The 24,734-nt window shown below is 43.7% G+C and overlaps 1 protein-coding gene across 5 annotated transcripts in view; it reads left to right on the top strand.

Moving 5' to 3' along the window:
* Positions 1–3,133: 3,133 nt before the first annotated feature.
* Positions 3,134–24,734, top strand: part of svep1 (sushi, von Willebrand factor type A, EGF and pentraxin domain containing 1) — a 164,289-nt gene continuing 142,688 nt past the window's right edge. For 3 of the 5 annotated variants that reach the window (XM_045212195.1, XM_045212194.1, XM_045212196.1), the window contains exon 1: positions 3,135–4,278. In XM_045212195.1, coding sequence (XP_045068130.1) covers positions 3,742–4,278 — 537 coding nt within the window. In that variant the 5' untranslated portion in view covers positions 3,135–3,741. Of the gene's footprint in view, positions 4,279–24,734 lie in introns of all 5 variants that reach the window. The other 2 variants (XM_045212199.1, XM_045212197.1) reach the window with 1 other exon arrangement.

Here is a 24,734-nt window from a genome sequence, read left to right as displayed (position 1 = left end):
TAAAGTCTAGTGAGTGTGCGTAGGATTAGTGCAAGATAGAGACAGTGGAGATAGTTTGGGTACCATTAGTTGACTATATAGCAGTCTGGCTATTTAGCAGTCTGGCTATTTAGCAGTCTGGCTATTTAGCAGTCTGGCTATTTAGCAGTCTTATGGCTTGGGGGTAGAAGCTGTCTCGGAGCCTGTTGGTCCGATAGCCGATGCTCCGGTACCGTTTACCGGACGGTATCAGAGTGAACAGTCTATGGCTTGGGTGGCTGGAGTCTTTGGCAATTTTTCGGCCCTTCCTCTGACAGCAAGTCTGATCATATAAACCAGCTCCTCTTTACTGATTTCATGCTGGATCTTCTCTCAGACCACCGATTGTGAGGATCTTCACACAATCCCCCTTTTCCCTTACCCCCGTCTCCCATCACCCTACATCCCTCTTCACCCTCACCCCCCCCCTCAACCCTCCAAACAGTCCCAGGCAGGCCTGTGGAAGGGTGTGTGGTGCCAAAAGCAGGAAGTCACGGCTGTGCTCATCAGAATGTGTGTGTGTCTCTCTCTGTGTGTGTGTGTGTGTGTGCGAGCGCGCGTACGTGTGTCTTTGTCTACATTCTGAGTGTTTCGGTGTCTCTCTGTTGACTCTTCCTCTGATTAAATGAAGCAATGTCCTCCACTGTGATGAGCTCTCAAAGCTTTGTTAAGACGCACACGTCCTGCACCTGAACCAAGTGGGATATATAATATTGTCTCTTTCATTGTCTGAGCCTATCTCTGCTCCCTCCAAGCCACTGAAGTGAAGCTGCCTTACTTATCTGGTGAGTATGGTTGCTTCCCAAATGGCACCTTATTCCCTATATAGTGCACTACTTTTAACCAGAGCTCGGGTCAAAAGTAGTGCACTACATAGAGAATAAGGTGCCATTTGGGAGACACCCTATGATGCTGCCTTCTATTCCCACGTCTCAGACTAGAAGTTTCCAGTGTTGTTAAGGTTTATAGGGGCTCATAAACAGTTGTTTTGCCTCCTCCTCCTTTCTCTCTCTCTCTCTCTCTCTCTCTCTCTCTCTCTCTCTCTCTCTCTCTCTCTCTCTCTCTCTCTCTCTCTCTCTCTCTCTCTCTCTCTCTCTCTCTCTCTCTCTCTCTCTCTCAATTCAATTCAATTCAATTCAATTCAATTCAATTCAATTCAAGGGGCTTTATTGGCATGGGAAACATATGTTAACATTGCCAAAGCAAGTGAAATGGATAATAAATAAAAGTGAAATAAACAATAAAAAGTGAACAGTAAATATTACACTCACAAAAGTTCCAAAAGAATAAAGACATTTCAAATGTCATATTATGTCTATTTACAGTGTTGTAGCAATGTGCAAATAGTTAAAGTACAAAAGGGAAAATAAATAATTCTGGGTTGTATTTACAATGGTGTTTGTTCTTCACTGGTTGCCCTTTTCTTGTGGCAACAGGTCACAAATCTTGCTGATGTGACTGCACACTGTGGTATTTCACCCAATATATATGGGAGTTTATCAAAATTGGATTTGTTTTCGAATTCTTTGTGGGTCTGTGTAATCTGAGGGAAATATGTGTCTCTAATATAGTCATACATTTGGCAGGAGGTTAGGAAGTGCAGCTCAGTTTCCACCTCATTTTGTGGGCAGTGTGCACATAGTCTGTCTTCTCTTGAGAGCCAGGTCTGCCTATGGCGGCCTTTCTCAATAGCAAGGCTATGCTCACTGAGTCTGTACATAGTCAAAGATTTCCTTAAATTTCGGTTATTCACAGTGGTCAGGTATTCTGCCACTGTGTACTTTCTGTTTAGGGCCAAATAGCATTCTAGTTTGCTCAGTTTTTTTGTTAATTCTTTTAGTTTTTTCATGATTTGGTTGGGTCTAATTGTGTTACTGTCCTGGGGCTCTGTGGGGTCAGTTGTTTAGGAGACTCTTCTCCAGGTTCATTTCTCTGTAGGTGATGGCTTTGTTATGGAAGGTTTGGGAATCACTTCCTTTTAGGTGGTTGTAGAATTTAATGGCTCTTTTCTGGATTTTGATAATTAGTGGGTATCGGCGTAATTCTGCTCTGCATGCATTATTTGGTGTTTTGCGTTGTACAAACAGAATTCTGTTTTTCCCATTTTGTGAATTCTTAGTTGGTGAGCGGACCCCAGACCTCACAACCATAAAGGGCAATGGGTTCTATAACTGATTCAAGTGTTTTTAGCCAGATCCTAATTGGTATGTCAAATTTTACGTTCCTTTTGATGGCATAGAAGGCCCTTCTTGCCTTGTCTCTCAGATCGTTCATAGCTTTGTGGAAGTTACCTGTGGCGCTGATGTTTAGGCCAAGGTATGTATAGTTTTTTGTGTGCTCTAGGGCAACGGTGTCTAGATGGAATTTGTATTTGTGGTCCTGCCAACTGGATTTTTTTTTTAACACCATTATTCTTGTCTTACTGTGATTCACTGTCAGGGCCCAGGTCTGAGAGAATTTGTGCAGAAGATCTAGGTAGCGCTGTAGGCCCTCCTTGGTTGGGGACAGAAGCACCAGACCATCAGCAAACAGCAGACATTTAACTTCAGATTCTAGTAGGGTGAGGCCGGGTGCTGCAGACTGTTCTAGTGCCCTTGCCAATTCGTTCTCTCTCTCTCTCTCTCTCTCTCTCTCTCTCTCTCTCTCTCTCTCTCTCTCTCTCTCTCTCTCTCTCTCTCTCTCTCTCTCTCTCTCTCTCTCTCTCTCTCTCTCTCTCTCTCTTTCAGTATTTCCAATTCAGATGTTTCTGCTGGTATCGGCTGTGTGTCTGCTGTGCGCGGTGGTACATGACTATAAGTCGCATTTAGCGTCTGCTAAATGACATATATAATATAATAGAGGGAGGGAGAGAGGGAGGGGGAGAGGGAGAGAGAGAGAGAGAGAGAGAGAGAGAGAGAGAGAGAGAGAGAGAGAGAGAGAGAGAGAGAGAGAGAGAGAGAGAGAGAGAGAGAGAGAGAGAGAGAGAGAGAGAGAGAGAGAGAGAGAGAGAGAGAGAGAGAGAGAGAGAAAGGAGGAGGAGGCAAAACAAATGACTTCACAGCTGTGACTGCCCCCTTTTCCCTCTGCCTCTCTCTCCTTCTCTCTCCCTGTCTTTCTCCCTCTTGCTCTCTTTCTCACTCTCACTCTCTCAATCAGAACTTTTTTTCATTCTTTTTAAATGATTTTTAGAGAGGGGGAAGAGGCATTTGGATCCTGGCTGGGTGCAGGAGCATGACACACACAGGAGCCTGAGGGTAGAGAGAGAGAGCGAGAGAGGATATGCTATAGCCATCTCCTGGTGGGACAGACAAGACGGACAAGACAGGCAGACAGAGAGACAAACGCCTCACTGGACCTGCTCAGCCAAACGCCTCTCCACTCAGACACCCTCACTGTCAGACGGAACAGACCAGGACTCATTCCAACAGAGAAGAAGACAGACAGACAGAGCCACAGGACAAGTATTTCATCATCATCACTGCTGCTATTCTCTTTTTGGAACTGCTTTTTGGAAGTGCTTTTGGATAAATTCTTATTTTCTGGCGTCCCTACTGGAGACAAATAGGAACATAGGAGAACACCACCATCATCAAAGACTTGTCATCATCACTATTGGACATCCTCTTTCAAAGTGTTTTAGAATAACTCTTTCCTCTGCTGACACCTGGCACTGAGGACTACAGTACAGGACAGTACAGGTCAGTACAGAACAGTACAGTACAGTACAGGACAGTACAGGACAGTATGTCTACTGTAAGGAATTCTGTAGCGTATTGGACCTCTCTCTTGCTTCTATGGAGCTTCCTGGTTAGTAGGACTTCATCCTGGCCGGCTCTTGAACACCTCCAACAGCTCCACCAGCTCGGCTCACTCCGCTCCGGACCCCCAGCCTCCCCGGCCCTCCTCAACCTCACCCTCTCTGAGAGCGCCGAGTCCAAGGTGGAGCGCCTGGGCCAAGCCTTCAAGAAGAACGTGCGCACGCTCCGGGAAAAGAGTGCACGTCTGGACCTGGTGTTCCTGGTGGACGAGTCATCCAGCGTGGGGGCCAACAACTTCTTGAGCGAGCTGCGCTTCGTACGGAAGCTCCTCTCGGACTTCCCCGTAGCCCCCGAGGACACGAGGGTCGCCCTGGTTACGTTCTCGTCCAAGACCCACGTGGTGACCCGGGTAGATCATGTCACGGCGCCCAAGTCGCATCAGCACAAGTGTTCTCTGTTTAACCAGGAGATCCCCTATAGAGGAGGAGGGACATATACTAAAGGAGCCTTCCAAAGGGCAGCGGTGAGAGATTTAGTGTGTGTGTGTGTGTGTGTGTGTGTGTGTCTATACCTGATTGTCTGCATGTATGTGGGTTGTGTGTGTGTATACATCTCCGATTCTTTGTGGTTTTATGGTTTATTGTGTATGAGGGGTGTGTGTGTGTGTGTGTGTATGTGTGTGTGTGTGTGTGTGTGTGTGTGTGTGTGTGTCTGTATCCTAGATTATTTGTGGTTGAGTGTGTATGAGGGGTGTGAGTGTGGTCTCTCTGTGGTTGAAGGTAATAAGGTCCAGTGTGGAACTGCTTATTGCTCTAAATTACAAACTAGAGATATGTGTAATGACTGGTGATGAAAATACCAGAGGAGTACACGCACGTGCACACACACACACACACAAACGCCCACACACACACACACACAAACGCACGAACGTACGCACGCACGCACACAACACAAAACATACAACACACAATCAACACACACATGCTCTAACATATGGCGGAACCCATCAGTAAAGGGAGACTCAGGTGTTTGAGCTGAAGTAATTGACTTGTGGCTGTATAAACACACTGATATTGTCATGATACTACACTGATTGACTTGTGGCTGTATAAACACACTGATATTGTCATGATACTACACTGATTGACTCGTGGCTGTATAAACACACTGATACTGTCATGATCCTACACTGATTGACTCGTGGCTGTATAAACACACTGATATTGTCATGATACTACACTGATTGACTTGTGGCTGTATAAACATACTGATATTGTCATGATACTACACTGATTGACTCGTGGCTGTATAAACACACTGATATTGTCAAGATACTACACTGATTGACTCGGGGCTGTATAAACACACTGATATTGTCATGATACTACACTGATTGACTTGTGGCTGTATAAACACACTGATATTGTCATGATACTACACTGATTGACTCGTGGCTGTATAAACACACTGATATTGTCATGATCCTACACTGATTGACTTGTGGCTGTATAAACACACTGATATTGTCATGATACTACACTGATTGACTCGTGGCTGTATAAACACACTGATATTGTCATGATCCTACACTGATTGACTCGTGGCTGTATAAACACACTGATATTGTCATGATCCTACACTGATTGACTCGTGGCTGTATAAACACACTGATATTGTCATGATACTACACTGATTGACTTGTGGCTGTATAAACACACTGATATTGTCATGATACTACACTGATTGACTCGTGGCTGAATTAATACACTGATATTGTCAAGATACTACACTGATTCTACAATGAGCAGATGGGATCAACTCTGCACTAGCAGACACTAGCTCAATAGTCTCAACAGACTTGCCTCAAGACTAGCTTTAGCGCTAACATGTCTACCCTGTGGTCTCTCTGAGGTTGAAGGTAATAAGGTCCTGTGTGGGACTGCTTATTGCTCTGAATGACACACTAGAGATATTCAGAGTGAGGTGTCTGGGGTAATTGTGTAATGACTGGTGATAACAATACCAGAGGAGTACGCTCGCGTACACACACAAACGCACGTACGTACGCACACACACTCGCGAACACCCCCCCCCTTCCCCCGGCTCCCCGGGTCTTCCCCTATGGACATTTCCTGCCCCCCATCAACGGACATTTACTGCTCCCACCCCAATGGACATTTATCATTGCCAAAGTTGTTAATATGTATATTATTATTATTTCTATTTTTATTATATTTGTATTGTTTTATTTCACTTTGTCCTGTTGGAGCTCGGAGCTCAACAATTTCACTGTACCGTGTAATTATATCTGCAACCCTGTACATGTGACTAAAACTCTCTAATCTAATCTCTACCCCATAGCTAGGCTCAACAGACTTGCCTCAAACTTAGCTTTAGCGCTCCGCTAACAGATCTACCTCTTTAGCCTGGCTCGGCGCTAAAAGCTTTGCCCTGTAGTTAGACTTAGTAGCGCTAGGCTAACTGTTTTGGCTGTGTATGATAAGAAATGAGTAGGGCTGGCTGTGGCCCAAACAGCTAGACTCCCATTAAGAAAAGTGGCTTTGGTACAAAAATTCCATACCTTATCGTTACTTGGAATGGTTTGGAAAAAGTATAATGTATAGATGAGTGTCAAGCACTCTCTATTTTTGTAATTTGTCTTGTTCAAGTTTTTGCTTTGCCTCTAGGTCTTATTTGGAACTGGGAGACAGTGTCTCGGGAGTGGGTATTGTTATAGTAAATTATAAAGCTGTAAATGAGTGATGAAATGCATTACAGTGCTTGCGTGTGCGTGTCTGTGTCTGTTTATGAGGACCAATGTAAATGTAAATACCTTTTCCATACTGAAGCCGGGGTCATAGGCCAGTCTGATTACTAGAAATATACTTCAATTTCGCACATTTGAAAAGCTCCTGAGAACGATGATATACAGTGCATTCGGAAATTATTCAGACCCCTTGACTTTTTCCACATTTTGTTACATTACATCCTTATTCTAAAATTGATTAAATTGTTTTTTTTTCCCCCTCTTCAAACTACACACAATACCCAATAATGACAAAGCAAAAACTGGTTTTTAGAAATTTTAGCAAATGTATTAAAAATAAAAAACTGAAATATCACATTTACTTAAGTACTCAGACCCTTTACACAGTACTTTGTTGAAGCACCTTTGGCAGCGATTACAACCTTTATTCTTCTTAGATATGACACTACAAGCTTGGCACACCTGTATTTGGGGAGTTTCTCCCATTCTTCTCTGCAGATCATCTCAAGCTCTGTCAGGTTGGATGGGGAGCGTCGCTGCACAGCTATTTTCAGGTCTCTCCAGAGATGTTGGATCGGGTTCAAGTCCGGGCTCTGGCTGGGCCACTCAAGGACATTCAGAGACTTGTCCCGAAGCCATTCCTGCGTTGTCTTGGCTGTGTGCTTAGGGTTGTTGTCCTATTGGAAGGTAAACCTTCGCCCCAGTCTAAGGCCCTGAGTGCTCTGGAGCAGGTTTTCATCAAGAATCTCTCTGTACTTTGCTCCGTTCATCTTTCCCTCAATCCTGACTAGTCTCCCAGTCCCTGCCGCTGAAAAACATTCCCACAGCATGATGCTGCCACCACCATGCTTCACCGTAGGGATGGTGCCAGGTTTCCTCCAGACGTGACACTTGGCATTCAGGCCAAAGAGTTCAATCTTGGTTTCATCAGACCAGAGAATCTTGTTTCTCATGGTCTGAGAGTCCTTTAGGTGCCTTTTGGCAAACTCCAAGCGGGCTGTCATGTGCCTTTTACTGAGGAGTGGCTTCCGTCTGGCCACTCTACCATAAAGGCCTGATTGGTGGAGTGCTGCAGAGATGATTGTCTTTCTGGAAGGTTCTCCCATCTCCACAGAGGAACTCTGGAGCTCTGTCAGTGACCATCGGGTTCTTGATCACCTCCCTGACTAAGGCCCTTCTCCCCCGATTGCTCAGTTTGGCCAGGCTGCCAGCTCTAGGAAGAGTCTAGGTGGTTCCAAACTTCTTCCATTTAAGAATGATGGAGGCCACTGTGTTCTTGGGGACCTTTAATGCTGCAGACATTTTTTGGTACCCTTCCCCAGATCTGTGCTTCAACACAATCCTGTCTCGGAGCTCTACAGACAATTCCTTCGACCTCATGGCTTGATTTTTGCTCTGACATGCACTGTCAACTGTGGGACCTTATATAGACAGGTGGGTGCCTTTTCAAATCATGTCCAATCAATTTAATTTATCACAGGTGGACTCCAATCAAGTTGTAGAAACATCTCAATGATGATCAATGGAAACAGGATGCACCTGAGCTCAATTTCAAGTCTCATAGTAAAGGGTCTGAATACTTATGTAAATAAGATATTTCTGTTTTTTATTTTTAATGAATTTGCTAAAATTTCCAAAAACCTATTTTCGCATTGTCATTATGGGGTATTGTGTGTAGATTGATGAGGAATTGTTTTTATTTAATCAATCTTATAATAAGGCTGTAACGTCACAAAATGTTGAAAAAGTGAAGGGGTCTGAATACTTTCCGAATGCACCGTATGCCTTCCTCGGTGCTCACACATAAAAAAAGAAAAAGATTGCACAGCACTGGGCGCGAATGAGTGGTGCTCGGAGCTGAGGCGCGCTGCTCCACTGAGCTATGGCACAGTGGCGGTTCTCATGGCTAAGGTTGAGTGATGAGTGCTGATGTGCATGTGAGGTTGAGATGAAAAGATAGGTCAAGTATTTAGACAGATGTGCAGTACTGTTTTTCCATAGGCGGTACACACGCTATAGATATTGAACTATCAATGAGTAATGGTAGTAATGGGGCATGTAAAGGTGAGACAGACAGAGATCTCAGCAGATGTCTACAGATGTCTACAGGACCAGATAGCGCCTGACTAATTCACATTGATGTTTACACTCTGTCTGTCTGAGTATGACTAACTGTTGTCTGAGAGGTCTGCGCTATTTTAGAAAAATGGGTTCCAAAAGGGTTCTCCGGCTGTTTCCGTAGGAGAACCCTTTTTTTTGTTCCAGAGAGAACCCTTTTTGGATCCATGTAGAACCCTTTTATGTTCCATGTAGAAGCCTCTGTGGAAAGGGTCCTACTTGGAACCCAAAAGGGTTCTACGTAGAACCAAAAGTGTTCTTCAAAGGGTTATCCTATGGGGACAGCCGAAAACCCCTTTTAGGTTCTAGATAGCACCTTTTTTTTCTACGAGTGTATAGAAAATAGGGTGCTATTTGGGACACACCCGAGATATTGGAAAACAGACCTTCTATGATTTATCACTCTGCTGCTTTGTTATATTGCTGCTTCAGCAACTTCTACAGTCGTTCTCAAGACAGCCCAAACAGATCTGGGACCAGGCGAAGCTTAGCTAATCCCTCTTGTTGGGAAAGTATAGTTTAATATTTTTTTCCGTTATTAACACCATATAGCGTAGTTAAATATGGCCTCACTAACGATAATCTGCAAGGGCATCCGGTTGTCACGCTCTACTGTTAACCTAGCACAGCAGGACAGCGTCTGGTACAGTGTGCGTGTGTGTGTGTGCGTGTGTGTGTGTGTAACTGCAGAAAGCTGGGATCCATTACTGAGAGAAAATAGGTTTTCCTGGTCCAGTGTTGAGACAGACTAGGGCTCTCCTCCAGGCTACTTCTCTCTCTTTTAGGGTGACTTTATTTACATTTACATTTACATAATTTAGCAGATGCTCTTATCCAGAGCGACTTACAAATTGGAAGGCCTTTATCAGAGGGCTCAGAGAGGGGGATGAGCGAGAGGGATGAGAGAGGGGGATGAGAGAGAGGGATGAGAGAGAGGGATGAGAGAGAGGGATGAGAGAGGGGGATGAGAGAGGGGGATGAGAGAGGGGGATGAGAGAGAGGGATGAGAGAGAGGGATGAGAGAGGGGGATGAGAGAGGGGGATGAGAGAGGGGGATGAGAGAGAGGGATGAGAGAGGGGGATGAGAGAGGGGGGATGAGAGAGGGGGGGATGAGAGAGGGGGATGAGAGAGGGGGATGAGAGAGGGGGATGAGAGAGAGGGATGAGAGAGAGGGATGAGAGAGAGGGATGAGAGAGGGGGATGAGAGAGGGGGATGAGAGAGAGGGGCTCAGAGAGAGGGGGATGAGAGAGAGGGATAAGAGAGGGGGATGAGAGAGAGGGATGAGAGAGGGGGATGAGAGAGGGGGATGAGAGAGAGGGATGATAGAGAGGGATGATAGAGAGGGATGAGAGAGGGGGATGATAGAGGGGGATGAGAGAGAGGGGCTCAGAGAGAGGGATGAGAGAGGGGGATGAAAGAGAGGGAAGAAAGAGAAGGATGAGAGAGAAGGATGAGAGAGGGGGGTGGAGGTAAGGGGAGTATGTGGTGTGTAAAGACATGCATGATTATTGTACACTGGCAGTGGATGTAAGGACAATGGGGTTTTTTAAAGACATAATCTCATCTCAAGTATGGTGGTTCAAAGATTAGGATATTTTCAAATTAGTTTAGTTAATCCAATAGGAATGTGCAGATCAGTCAGTTTATTTATTATTTTCATAACACGGAGAGAACAGAAGATAGGATCCACTAAAGCAGCTTCAGTAACAGTAGCCTCTGGCTCTAAAACGGCCTTCCTCTTCTCTCCTTTGTTTCTCTGTCTTTCACTTCATCATCCAGGGGATTTACCACAGGGTTGCCATGTGTTGACACCTGGGTTGCCATGTTGGCAGATATCCCCACTCACTCCTCCCTCCTGCCGCTGCTTTGTCAGAGCCAAAACAATGCGCCAAACAGTCTGGCAATCCACCATTAGTCTGCTCTAATGGTTGCGTAATATGAGCAGTAGAAGAGAAAAAGAGAGAAGATAAATTGTAGAGAAAGGAGAGAGAGAGGAGAGAGAGAGAGGAGAGAGAGGAGAGAGAGAGGAGAGAGAGGGGAGAGAGCAAAGAGAGAGGAGAGAGAGAGAAGAGCGAGAGGAGAGAGCAGAGAGAGGAGAGAGAGAGGCGAGAGAGAGTAGAGAGGAGAGAGAGAGGGAGAGAGCAGTGAGAGAGGAGAGAGGGAGAGGAGAGAGAGGAGAGAGAGGAGAGAGAGAGGATAGAGACAGAGCGTGCAAGAGGAGAGAGAGGAGAGAGAGAAGAGAGAGAGGAGAGATTGAGGAGAGAGAGAGGAGAGAGAGAGGGGAGAGAGAGAGGAGAAAGAGAGGAGTGAGAGAATCCACTTCTCTTCTCCTGATGATTTTATCTGACTGTTGTTATTCTACTACTCAAAGGAATCTGCAGGAGAAAATTGGGTCAAAACACCTCTTGTAAATAGTACTTTTATTCAACCAGGTGGTAGGTTTTTCCTGACTGAAAGGATTAATCCAAATCTGTACAGAGAATTAACCAGAATACCATTTTAAACTGTAGATGCAGGAGCCTCTATCATCTCTGTATAAGAACCCCACATCTCTGTATAAGGATATCTCTCTCTCTCTCTCTCTCTCTCTCTCTCTCTCTCTCTCTCTCTCTCTCTCTCTCTCTCTCTCTCTCTCTCTCTCTCTCTCATCAATCCTATTTGGACCATTGATACACACACATGCATGCACACACACACACACACACACACAAGAAATAAAAAATAAAAAAATTAAGGAAACCCAGGTCTGACCCTCTGGGGCTAGACCAAAGACATGAGCTTTCTTTCTTGCTCTCCTTCCACCATTCTTTCTCTCTCATCACGTTTCTTTCTCTCTCCCGTTTCTTTCTCTCTCCCGTTTCTTTCTCTGTCTACCACCTCTCTTTCTCATCCCCTATCTTCCTCTCTCTCTCTCTCTCAGACGCTCTCTCTCTCTCTCTCTCTCTCTCTCTCTCTCTCTCTCTCTCTCTCTCTCTCTCTCTCTCTCTCATAGATGTGGCTATGATTTAACCTTTAACCCCACTACATACAGGCACATTCAAAGCCCACCTCATGCAGACTGTATTCTTTATGTCTCTCTATGCCATTCATCACTAATGAAGCTCAGAAAGTGGTCACACTTCACAGCCTGCCATGTTCTCTCCATTCATTACCCATGTTGCATTTCACTGCCATTTCCATTCACACTTTCATTACTTGGCCATTCAAAGCCCAAGTTTCCCTCCCCCAAAATATGTGTGAATGTGTCAGTGTGTGTGAATGTGTCAATGTGTGTGTGTGTACGTGTGTGTCTTATGAAAGTCTCTCTCTCTGTTATGTGCAAAGAAAAAAGCAGAGCCCATAATTCAGAGTATGTTTAGAAAAACAATATCACATATGTTGAGTGTAATGCATCACAGTATGATGACAGTTTCTCTACCCCCCCCCCTCCTGTAGTGTGGTTCATAAACCCTGCTGGAAAGGTCAGTGGCACGAGGAAGTCAACTCTCTGGAATGTCAATCTGGGGGAGAGGACGGAGGGAGGACGGGGGAGGAATGATGAGGTTGATCCATTGGGAGAATGAAGTGAGAGTCATAGACAGAAAGAGGTCACTGTTACAAACATATTTCTAAATACCCCATGCTACTCATGTAAACACACACATAAAAAAAGGCTAAAGACAACGGTCTACAACAAGTTGTCTTTAGCCTTGTTGTAGACTGTGTGTCTCCTCTGATTATTACAGTTTTCTTCAATTGCTTAAGCACAATTTTGAAAACAGGGCCCGGTTTTTCAAACCCCTTCACACAATTAGCACAACACTACACCAAAGTAGCACAACACCTGAGATCATTTGTAAAATGGAACACTTTTGTCAAAACTATACAATGTCTGATAAAAACCTTATTTTGTTGTCATAACATAAACCCAACCATCATATGGCCTGATTCTGTTTGAATCAGTTAAACACTCCTGTGCTCAACCTAAAACACTTTTAGCATTTACATAGAGAAAGTGTAAAAATAAATTCACCAACACCACATGACACCAATTGTGCAGACTAATGTACTCAAGTCAGTCAATACTGAATATTTCAACAAAACATTCATAACAAAACATTTTCCAGTTTTCATACAGTATTACTGAACGTACCATTGTACTGTAAGCTTACAGTAATACTGTAACATAAATTACATATCCAGTTCAGTACCGAATAAAAAAGAAAAATAACCTAAACATCTCTCCGCCTAGCTGGATCTGGCCACAGGGCCTCGTCAACATCATAGGCTATATTTTAATTTGCAAGGCAACGTGGGAAGAATCTTTTGGAGTGACGAATCCACCCTTGTATGGATGCTGCTTCAATTTGATCACTTGCTTCCACCATAGCTTGAATGAGGGCCATCTGGACATAGGGCCGAGATCATAAGCCTTCCACCGCCATGCTGAGAAGAACTCCTCGATGGGGTTTAGGAAGTGGGAGTATGGTGGAAGATATTGAACTGTAAATTGTGGGTGTTGATGAAACCAGTTTTGGACCAGAGCAGAATGATGGAAAGATACATTGTCCCAGACGACAATGTATTGCATCTGGTCCCTTTGGTTTGCTGCTGTGATAATATTGTGTAACCACTGCGCCAATCCCGAGTGGCGCAGTGGTCTAAGGCTGTGCCACTAGAGATCCTGGTTCGAATCCAGGCTCTGTCGTAGCCGGCCGCAACCGGGAGACCCATGGGGCGGCGCACAATTGGCCCAGTGTTGTCCAGGGTAGGGGAGGGAATGGCCGGCAGGGATGTAGCTCAGTTGGTAGAGCATGGCGTTTGCAACGCCAGGGTTGTGGGTTCGATTCCCACAGGGGGCCAGTATGATTTTTTTTTTTAAATAATGTATGCACTCACTAACTGTAAGTCGCTCTGGATAAGAGCGTCTGCTAAATGACTAAAATGTAAATGTAAATGTAATCTGTCTAAAAATGTAAGAATGAGGTCAGTGTTGTAAAGACCCAAGTTGGCATGGTGGTGGAGGACCCCATTCTGTGTAATGGCAGCACAAAGGGTAATGTTTCCCCCACGTTGCCCTGGTACATTGACAATAGCCCTGTGGCCAATGATGTTTCTTCCCCTTCTTCTCACTGTTGTCAGGTTAAATCCAGCCTCATCAATGTATATAAACTCATGCAGGACTTCCTCCGCTTCCATTTGCAAAACTCTCTGAAATACAGCAAAAGATCACATTGTGTAGATCAATTTACTCTAGGTCTGCTATACAGTACAATTACATGTACAGTAAAAAGGTTGTGTGCAGTACACAATGCTACAGTCAGTGAACAAAACGTACCACCACATATTCACGCCGCAGGCCTTTCACCCTGTCGGAATTTCTTTAAAATGGCACTTTATACAGTTGTTTCATCAGAACTTGATGTTTTTTAAGGATACGGGCTATTGTTGACAGAGAGACCTGTTGGACATTATTGAAAATTCGGTGATCATTGACAATATGGGCTTGAATTTCTCTAAGTCTGATTGCATTATTGGCCAAAACTAGGTTTATGATCTCTCTCTCTTGCTCCTGTGTGAATATGGGGCCCCTCCCTCCTTGGTGTTCTCGACGTTCAATCCTATGTTGGCCAAACAAAATACATGTAGCTTACTATAAAATGATACAGGAATAGATACCAAAACTGTTGATATAGTACATGCAGTAAGCTATGGATTTTCTGTTGACAGAAGATACGTTTCTCACCTGTGCTCTTGACGAAATGTCCGAACTATTGATGCCACCGTGTACCTGCTTAGGTTAGGCTGTACTCTCAGTCCAGCCTCCCTCAGTGTTAGTCCGTGGTTTATTACATGGTCCACAATTGTAGCACGAATGTCGTTACACAGATTTGGTTGTCTTCTTCTTTGTGCATGTCCTACCCCTCCTCCAGGTCTTCCTCTTCCTCTTCCTCTTCCTCTCCCTCTTCCTTCTCCTCTTCCTCTGACACCGTCCATTTTTTTTGAAGACAGGTGAACTTACCTGTTGCCTTTTTATAGTGCTTAAACCTGATTGGTGTGTCTACAATTAAGCACCAGTGTGTGTGCACACCTGGTGGCTGTGTTTAACCAATTGGTTCATGGGTGTGTTCATTTGAAAGCCTTTGCTTTGAAATTGCAAGGAAATGACATCATGATACATTTCTGTGTCAAATGCATACAAGTGTGTTTAGTGTTTTGCAAATCACTGTGTGTAATGTTTTACAAAAAGTGTGAAGCTGACAATGTGCTTAGAGTTGTGCAAATCTAGGCCGGTGTTTTGCTCCTCGAGTGTAAGGTTTTGCTAATTGTGGGAAAGTTTTAATTTTAGTGTGTAAGCAATTGAAAAAAACTGTAATTCAATGAGAGGACATGCAGCTGCTCTTCTTTCATGTATCGGTACATCTGTATAGTAAGTAGATGTGCATGTGAGGGATATGGACATTTGAACGAAGAATTTTGAAACGTGTCATGGCCAGTGTTAGGAGAATATGATACACCTGCCAAACTTATAACGTCCCAAAGGAGTTGAGTTGAACCTTTTTGCCGTTGTCATTTGCTGACAATTGCAGATTCATCGAAAAAAAGTTTGGGTTCTAGTTCAGTCTTGTCTAATCTTTGTTTGCTTGGCATCCACAGTAGCCTATCCTGAGTCAGTTTAACCACCTCCCGTTCTCTATTTTCAGTCCAGCTGTCTTCCCATTCTTTGCATGATATATGCAGTAGCAACCCTCCAATTCCTATTGGCTCAGATGGTTTCTGATCCCTCTGGAGACCAGGTGATTCACTGTAGCCCTTAAAGGACCGGCTCATCTGAAAGAGCTGCCTGGTTTCCACACATATGGTTTCCTCAACGTTTACGTCCTATCTCAGGGCGTCGCTGGTAACTTCTCTGGGCGCCGACACTGTGATTGACAGGATAGGCTCAGGAGTGTGTGCGTGTAGTCTGTGTGTAGTCTGTGTGTGTATCTGTGCGTGTATGTGTGTGCATGTGTGTGTCTGTGAGAGTGTGTCTGTCCAGGACAGAAGATCAGAGAGAGGGTCCATTAATCTCTTAATTGACTTTCACTATGGCAATTCCCTGTAAGCGCAGTCTGATGGTATGAGTAGGACGTGGATTTTATCCTGACCACATACCCTGAGTGACCACGGAAAACTCCTTGCCCTATAGGTTCAAGGCATATCCAGTTATTTTGTTCCTGTGTGTGAAGACAATGAGAAATGGCCAGTCTCCTGCATCTTCTCCATATTTCACCAATTACACACTTGAGTTTCTGATCATGCAACCTCTGCACGCTCTCTTCTCATTCCTGACCTCGTTTTGAAACCGACACCACACATTCTCCAGAAATGTGGGTTTGTTTTCCAACCCCTCCAGCCCCCAGCCAGTGCCTACTGGTCTCTCCTCCTCCTCCTCCTCCTCCTCCTCCTCCTCCTCCTCCTCCTCCTCCTCCTCCTCCTCCTCCTCCTCCTCCAGTCTCCCACACACTAAACACCAAAGGTGCTCTCTGACCTCTGACCTCTAGTGATGAATAAACGCGATCGAGTGGCAGACAGACAGAGAGAGAGGGGGATGAGACAGAGAGACAGACAGGCAGACAGAGAGAGAGCGAGAGAGAGAGAGAGAGAGAAGGCTTCAGGGGTGTCTGGAAAGTGGCTGTCATCACTGATGCTGAGGGGATAGCAGAGACCAGGGCCTCAGGTCTGTGAGGATACGTGGCTGCAGTAAACTGTTGAAAGACATGTCAGATATGGCTGAGACACACACACACACACACACACACACACACACACACACACACACACACCTCTGCAGGGTCAGCTGAGTTCAATGGACGTTGGTCCACATGGCAGCTGGTGCTATGGGTCACCACGGTGCAGGACCCATGGGAGTACTAAAGCTCTCCAAGAATGTTGTTTATCTTTCAATGGGCTCCCGATTCTGTGTGTGTGTGTGTGTGTGTGTGTGCGCGTGCAAACACAATCAACCTGTTGTGAAAATGCACAAAGATCCCTCATGATATTAGGCCTAGTGGTTTAGGGAAATAACATATTCCTGTCTCTTGACTGCACTCCTCTCCTTTACCTCTCTGAATACACCAGGGCATGTATTCATAAAGCTTCTCAGAGTAGGAGTGCTGATCTAGGATCAGGTCCCCTCTGTACATGTAATCTTATTCATTATGCTCTAAAAGGCAAAAATAATTTTAGGTCAGCGCTCCTATTCTGAGATGCTTAGTGAATATGTGCCCTGAATCCAGGCTCCAAGCAGGCTAAGACATCTTGCTGAGAGATACACTGTGCCGTAGTCTGTACCTGTGTACCGAGCACTGGCCGACTGCATCTATTTACCAACACAGCTACAATCTCCCCAGTCACTCTGACTCTAACCACAGCCTTCATCACTTCTCCTCACTTCTCAAAACCTCCTTTAGGTCTTGTCTTGGCATTGCGCATCGTGGTCTTAGGCTTGTGTGCGGCTGCTCGGCCATGGAAACCCATTTCATGAAGCTCCCAACGAACAGTTCTTGTGCTGTCGTTGCTTCTAGAGGCAGTTTGGAACTTTGTAGTGAGTGTTGCAACCGAGGACAGAAAATGTTTCAGTACTCGCCGGTCCCGTTCTGTGAGCTTGTGTGGCCTACCACTTTGCGGCTGAGCCGTTGTTGGTCCTAGACGTTTCCATTTCACAATAAAAGCACTTACAGATGACCGGGGCAGCTCTAGCAGTAAGGCCATTCTACTGCCAATGTTTGTCTATGGAGATTGCATGGCTGTGTGCTTGATTTTATACACCTGTCAGCAACGGGTGTGGCTGAAATAGCTGAATCCACAAATTTGAATGGGTGTCCCCATACTTTTGTTGTGTATTGTGTATATATATTGTGTATTTTTCCCCTGAGGCCGTTTTTTTATTTTTATGATTGCAGCAAAAAATACTGTAGAAACGGTTCATGATTTATTCCATAAAATCAACTCTTCGAGGTGGGGAGTCTGTGGTGTACATGTTCAAACGCTACTTTATGTGTGTGTGTGTGTGTGAGTGTGTGTGTGTGCGTGTGTGTGTGTGTGTGAGTGTGTGTGTGTTAGCCAAGGCCTCCCCACCACCAGCCCCATATGAGGATGTACAACCAGCTACTCGGCCCTTCACTTAAAATACTTTTCCAACAAAACTCCACCTCCAACGTTCAAAGCTGGCCAAATCTCAGAGATAGGTGCTGCTGACACCAGCCTGGTGGCAGTGTGTGTTTGTGTGTGTGATTTCGCATGTGTGCATGTCTGTTTGCATGCGGGTGTGTGTATGTGTGTGTGTCCCGGGATAAGGAAGGAGTGAGTCTCTGATAAGAGATAAGAGAGAGAGGTTTGGGAGACTGAAGCACTGAAAGGCGGGTGATAGTGTAAGAGAGGTGTCGACTGAGGAAGGGAACCAACTGTCAGCAGCCTACATACAGCCTGTAGGCTAGCCATTGTGTGTGTGTGTGTGTGTGTGTGTGTGTGTGTGAGGATGGACACGTCTGGTCCTCAGTGGCTGCAGTATTAATATGAGTAACGTTTATTGAATTGAATTGAATTTGATGTCTCCCTGATGTTTCATTGATCCATGTTTTATTGATCATTGATTGCTCAAAGAGTGACTGGATCAAAGTTACCCATCCCTGAATCAGGGCATGTATTCATAAAACATCTCAGAGTGGGAGTGCTGATATAGGATCAGTTTAGCAATTTTGATCATAATGAATAAGATGACATGGACAGGGGGGACCTGATCCTAGATCAGCACACCTACTCTGAGACCTTTTGTGGATATGGGTCCAGAGCCGTGTACTTTACTTTACTTTACTGACTTTATTATCCCCATGGGGAAATGTTGTTGCAGTGTCATGTACACGTTTAAAGTAGCGTTTAAATACGAAACAAATTGACAATACAACTTTCATAAGAGTTACATTCCAATAAAAAGAGACTACCCTGCTGGCCTCACTGGGTCGATAGGAACATTAGCCAGAGCTATTTAGGAGAGATATCACACCTGGCACAAATTATTGTCTAGTTCTGTTTTTCCTGCCATATACCTGCACCCAGAGGGGAGTAATTCAAAGTCTGGGTACAAAGTACAGCTCTTATAGGTGTGAAAAATAACATTGTGAAAGACAGTTGTGGTTACAAGCTGAACAACAACAGTGCGGTTTTGGAGTAAATCTGTATGTCTCTGTATGTCTCTGGATGTCTCAGTGAGGCTGCCTTGGATTAGATTCTACAAGGTTGTTTTTTTCTGCAGTGTTTTTTTTATTGTGGTTAGGTTTTTATGTTGCTCAGGTCTGAGCAAAGGTTCAGTCACTAACAGCAATTCCTTTGGCAGGTTTGGATTTGGGCCTCAATAAACTTGTTCCGGGCAAAGCCCAAGTAACAAAAAATGTGTGTGTGTGCGAGTGTGTGTGTGTGCATGCTTGCGTGTGTTTGTGTGCACGCGTGTCTGCATGTGTGTGTCTGTGTGTGCGTGCGTGTGTGTGCGTGTGTAAGTTATAATCAGAGCAGGTTCCTAATGTAGTGTTTTGGCCCGAGACGAATCCCAGGAGAAACGATACCAATCGCCCCCAAACCCACAATCTTTGGAAGGAAAGCAAAAGCACACAATTATAATCAGCTTGGATTTATGATATCAAAACGGTTGTTACCTAGCAACCATGTATTGGTGTTGTTTTGTACTTTTATTAATTATTTTTCTGCAGAAAGTTGCTGCAGGAGGATAAGAGAACAGGGATCTGTAGAACACCGTAGCATTGTCATCCAACATTTTGAAAATATATTTTATTCATGTGTATTCAGTGTATATTGTAGGAGCTATAATGATCAAGTAGTTACATACAGTTGTATGTCATACTCAATATTATTGTTCATAAATCAATGTAATCGCAGTAAACCCTTATCAAACAATACCCATGGTGACGTCCAATGAAATAGAATAATCGATAACTTGATACTCCCTTATCAATTAATCTGTATTACAAAATCTAAAAGCCCTGTAAATCCCTGATTTATCTGAAGATCTCAACAGACAGCCATGTGCCAAGAGAAACCAAGGAGTGAGCCACTCTGTCTATGGAGAGGGAGCGAGAGAGAGAGAGAGAGAGAGAGAGAGAGAGAGAGAGAGAGAGAGAGAGAGAGAGAGAGAGAGAGAGAGAGAGAGAGAGAGAGAGAGAGAGAGAGAGAGAGAGAGAGAAAACAGGAACATTGTACATTTGGTTAGAAATTCAAAAGGAAATTCTCTCAACTGAGAAAAATGTCCTCCTGTGTGCTACCTATATCCCCCCACTAGAATCCCCATACTTTAATGAAGACAGTTTCTCCATCCTGGAGGGGGAAATCAATCATTTCCAGGCCCAGGGACATGTACTAGTCTGTTGTGACCTAAATGCCAGAACTGGACAAGAACCGGACACCCTCAGCACACAGGGGGACAAACACCTACCTGGAGGTGACAGCATTCCCTCCCCCATATGCCCCCCTAGGCACAACTACGACAACATAACCAACAAAAACGGGTCACGACTCCTGCAGCTCTGTCGCACACTGGGTATGTACATAGTCAATGGTAGGCTTCGAGGGGACTCCTATGGTAGGTACACCTATAGCTCATCTCTTGGCAGTAGTACTGTAGACTACTTTATCACTGACCTCAACCCAGAGTCTCTCAGAGCGTTCACAGTCAGCCCACTGACACCCCTATCAGACCACAGCAAAATCACAGTCTACTTGAACAGAGCAATACTCAATCATGAGGCATCAAAGCCAAAGGAACTGAATAATATTAAGAAATGCTATAGATGGAAGGAAAGTAGTGTTGAAACCTACCAAAAAACAATTAGTAAACAACAAATTCAATCCATTCTAGACAACTTCCTGGACAAAACGTTCCACTGTAATAGTGAAGGTGTAAACTTGGCAGTAGAAAACCTAAACAGTATATTTGACCTCTCAGCTTCCCTATCAAATCTAAAAATCTCTAACAGAAAACCAAAGAAAAGTAATAACAGTGATAAATGGTTTGATGAAGAATGCAAAAACCTAAGAAAGAAATTGAGAAACCTATCCAACCAAAAACATAGAGACCCAGAAAACCTGAGCCTACGCCTTCACTATGGTGAATCACTAAAACAATACAGAAATACACTACGGAAAAAGAAGGAACAGCATGTCAGAAATCAGCTCAATGTAATTGAAGAATCCATAGACTCTAACCACTTCTGGGAAAATTGGAAAACACTAAACAAACAACAACATGAAGAGCTATCTATCCAAAACGGAGATGTATGGGTAAACCACTTCTCCAACCTTTTTGGCCCTATAACAGAGAACAAACAGCAAAAAAATATACATGATCAAATGCAAATCTTAGAATCAACTATTAAAGACTACCAGAACCCACTGGATTCTCCAATTACATTGAATGAACTACAGGACAAAATACAAACCCTCCAACCCAAAAAGGCCTGTGGTGTTGATGGTATCCTCAATGAAATGATAAAATATACAGACCACAAATTTCAATTAGCTATACTTAAACTCTTTAACATCATCCTTAGCTCTGGCATCTTCCCCAACATTTGGAACCAAGGACTGATCACCCCAATCCACAAAAGTGGAGACAAATTTGACCCCAATAACTACCGTGGGATATGCGTCAACAGCAACCTTGGGAAAATCCTCTGCATTATCATTAACAGCAGACTAGTTCATTTCCTCAGTGAAAACAATGTACTGAGCAAATGTCAAATTGGCTTTTACCAAATTACCGTACGACGGACCACGTATTCACCCTGCACACCCTAATTGACAAACAAACAAACCAAAACAAAGGCAAAGTCTTCTCATGCTTTGTTGATTTCAAAAAAGCTTTTGACTCAATTTGGCATGAGGGTCTGCTATACAAATTGATGGAAAGTGGGGTTGGGGGAAAAACATACGACATTATAAAATCCATGTACACAAACAACAAGTGTGCGGTTAAAATTGGCAAAAACACACACATTTCTTTCCACAGGGCCGTGGGGTGAGACAGGGGATGCAGTTTAAGCCCCACCCTCTTCAACATATATATCAACGAATTGGCGAGGGCACTAGAACAGTCTGCAGCACCCGGCCTCACCCTACTAGAATCTGAAGTCAAATGTCTTCTGTTTGCTGATGATCTGGTGCTTCTGTCACCAACCAAGGAGGGCCTACAGCAGCACCTAGATCTTCTGCACAGATTCTGTCAGACCTGGGCCCTGACAGTAAATCTCAGTAAGACAAAAATAATGGTGTTCCAAAAAAGGTCCAGTTGCCAGGACCACAAATACAAATTCCATCTAGACACCGTTGCCCTAGAGCACACAAAAAACTATACATACCTCGGCCTAAACATCAGCGCCACAGGTAACTTCCACAAAGCTGTGAACGATCTGAGAGACAAGGCAAGAAGGGCCTTCTATGCCATCAAAAGGAACATAAAATTTGATATACCAATTAGGATCTGGCTAAAAATACTTGAATCAGTTATAGAACCCATTGCCCTTTATGGTTCTGAGGTCTGGGGTCCGCTCACCAACCAAGAATTCACAAAATGGGACAAACACCAAATTGAGACTCTGCATGCAGAATTCTGCAAAAACATCCTCCGTGTACAACGTAAAACACCAAATAATGCATGCAGAGCAGAATTAGGCCAATACCCGCTAATTATCAAAATCCAGAAAAGAGCCGTTAAATTCTATAACCACTTAAAAGGAAGCGATTCCCAAACCTTCCATAACAAAGCCATCACCTACAGAGAGATGAACTTGGAGAAGAGTCCCCTAAGTAAGCTTGTCCTGGGGCTCTGTTCACAAACACAAACAGACCCCACACAGTCCCAGGAAAACAACAACAACAACAACAACACAATTAGACCCAACCAAATCATGAGAAAACAAAAAGAGAATTACTTGACACATTGGAAAGAACAAACAAATAAACAGAGCAAACTAGAATGCTATTTGGCCCTAAACAGAGAGTACACAGTGGCAGAATACCTGACCACTGTGACTGACCCAAACTTAAGGAAAGCTTTGACTATGTACAGACTCAGTGAGCATAGCCTTGCTATTGAGAAAGGCCGCCGTAGGCAGACCTGGCTCTCAAGAGAAGACAGGCTATGTGCACACTGCCCACAAAATGAGGTGGAAACTGAGCTGCACTTCCTAACCTCCTGCCAAATGTATGACCATATTAGAGACACATATTTCCCTCAGATTACAGCGATCCACAAAGAATTCGAAAACAAACCCAATTTTGATAAACTCCCTTATCTACTGGGTGAAAAACCACAGTGTGCCATCACAGCTGCAAGATTTGTGACCTGTTGCCACAAGAAAAGGGCAACCAGTGAAGAACAAACACCATTGTAAATACAACCCATATTTATGTTTATTTATTTTCCCATTTGTACTTTAACTATTTGCACATCGTTACAACACTGTATATATACATAATATGACATTTGAAATGTCTTTATTCTTTTGAAACTTCTGAGTGTAATGTTTACTGTTAATATTTATTGTTTATTTCACTTTTGTTTACTATCTACTTCACTTGCTTTGGCAATGTTAACACACGTTTCCCATGCCAATAAAGCCCTTAAATTGAGAGAGAGAGAGAGAGAGAGAGAGAGAGAGAGAGAGAGAGAGAGAGAGAGAGAGAGAGAGAGAGAGAGAGAGAGAGAGAGGGAAATAAACACAGAATGAAAAGTTTGGCAAAGTAAGATACTTGTCTTATAGGGTGCTATGTAAATTATATCCCAGACAGCATTGCTTTAATGTACCTGTACACATTCTGGATTCTTTGTTGCAAACTCCTTCCAGTCATCTACTGAATAGTGCTTGTGAATGGCAGTGAAGAGAGTGAACTGGGGGGAGAAAGAGACGTGTTTGTTAAACACCTTTAAATGTATAAAATCTATGGGAACAGAGACTTCAAATAAACATAGATTTGGGCTCCACTTTCTCTGTGAGTCTCTATGGAATAATACCATCAAAAGGCCTTACTTGAAACCACAAAAATATCCAAGGAAAACTCAGCTCCCCTAGAACATACAATTAAAAACAACCAGAACCCAATTGACTACCAAATTACACAGGCTGAACTTTTTAAGAAAATACAAAGCCTTAAAGCTGGAAAGGCATGTGGCCCTGAAAGCATCAGGAATGAAATGCTTAAACACAGTACTCCCCCATATGTAAAAAAGGTGACAAATTAGACCCTAATAACTAAAGGGGGATAGGTGTCACCAGTAACATGGGGAAACTGTTCTGCTCTATTCTCAATGACCAAAAACAGACCTTCCTCACACAACATAACGCTCTCAGCAAAAAACGAATTGGCTTTCTACCCAAACACAGAACAACAGACACATTATATACACTAATAAACCAGCATGTGCATCGGAAAAGCAGAGGAAAGCTATTTGCATGTTTTGTTGATTTTAATAATGCTTTTGATTCTATATGGCATGATGGATTATATTACAAAACCCTCCAAAGCGGCGTCGTGGGTAAAGTATACGACATCATAAAATCTATTTACACGAACAACACATGTAGTATTAAACTGAACAATAAAATAATAGAGTTTTTTGCACAAGGGCGAGGATTGAGACAAGAATGCAGTTTAAGTCCAACCCTGTTCAACGTCTACATCAACAAAATCAGTGTTGTTGGACCGATATGCAGCCCCTGGACTCACCCTCAAAGATGAAGAGGTCAGATTCCTTCTCTACGCAAGGTGAGCAAGGTGACATCTTAACATTATTTGTGAATACAGCATAAACTGGAAAAACAACATAAACTTTCAGAAAACCAAAGTCGTGACACTCCTTCAAATGAGGAAATACCATGGTTGAACACGCCCAATGTTACAGCTACCTGGGACTAAAAATCAGTGCCTCTGGTGGATTTGGTCTGGCATTGAATGCACTAAAAGAAAAAGCCTGCAAAGCATTTTACTCCATAAAAAGAAAATGCTCATAAATAAATATTCCTATCCAAATCTGGTGCAAAATATTCAATAATGTAATTTTAC

Source organism: Coregonus clupeaformis, unplaced genomic scaffold, assembly GCF_020615455.1.
Source record: "Coregonus clupeaformis isolate EN_2021a unplaced genomic scaffold, ASM2061545v1 scaf0001, whole genome shotgun sequence".
NCBI classification, from domain to species: Eukaryota; Metazoa; Chordata; class Actinopteri; order Salmoniformes; family Salmonidae; genus Coregonus; species Coregonus clupeaformis.
This window is presented reverse-complemented; position numbering and strand designations above follow the sequence as displayed.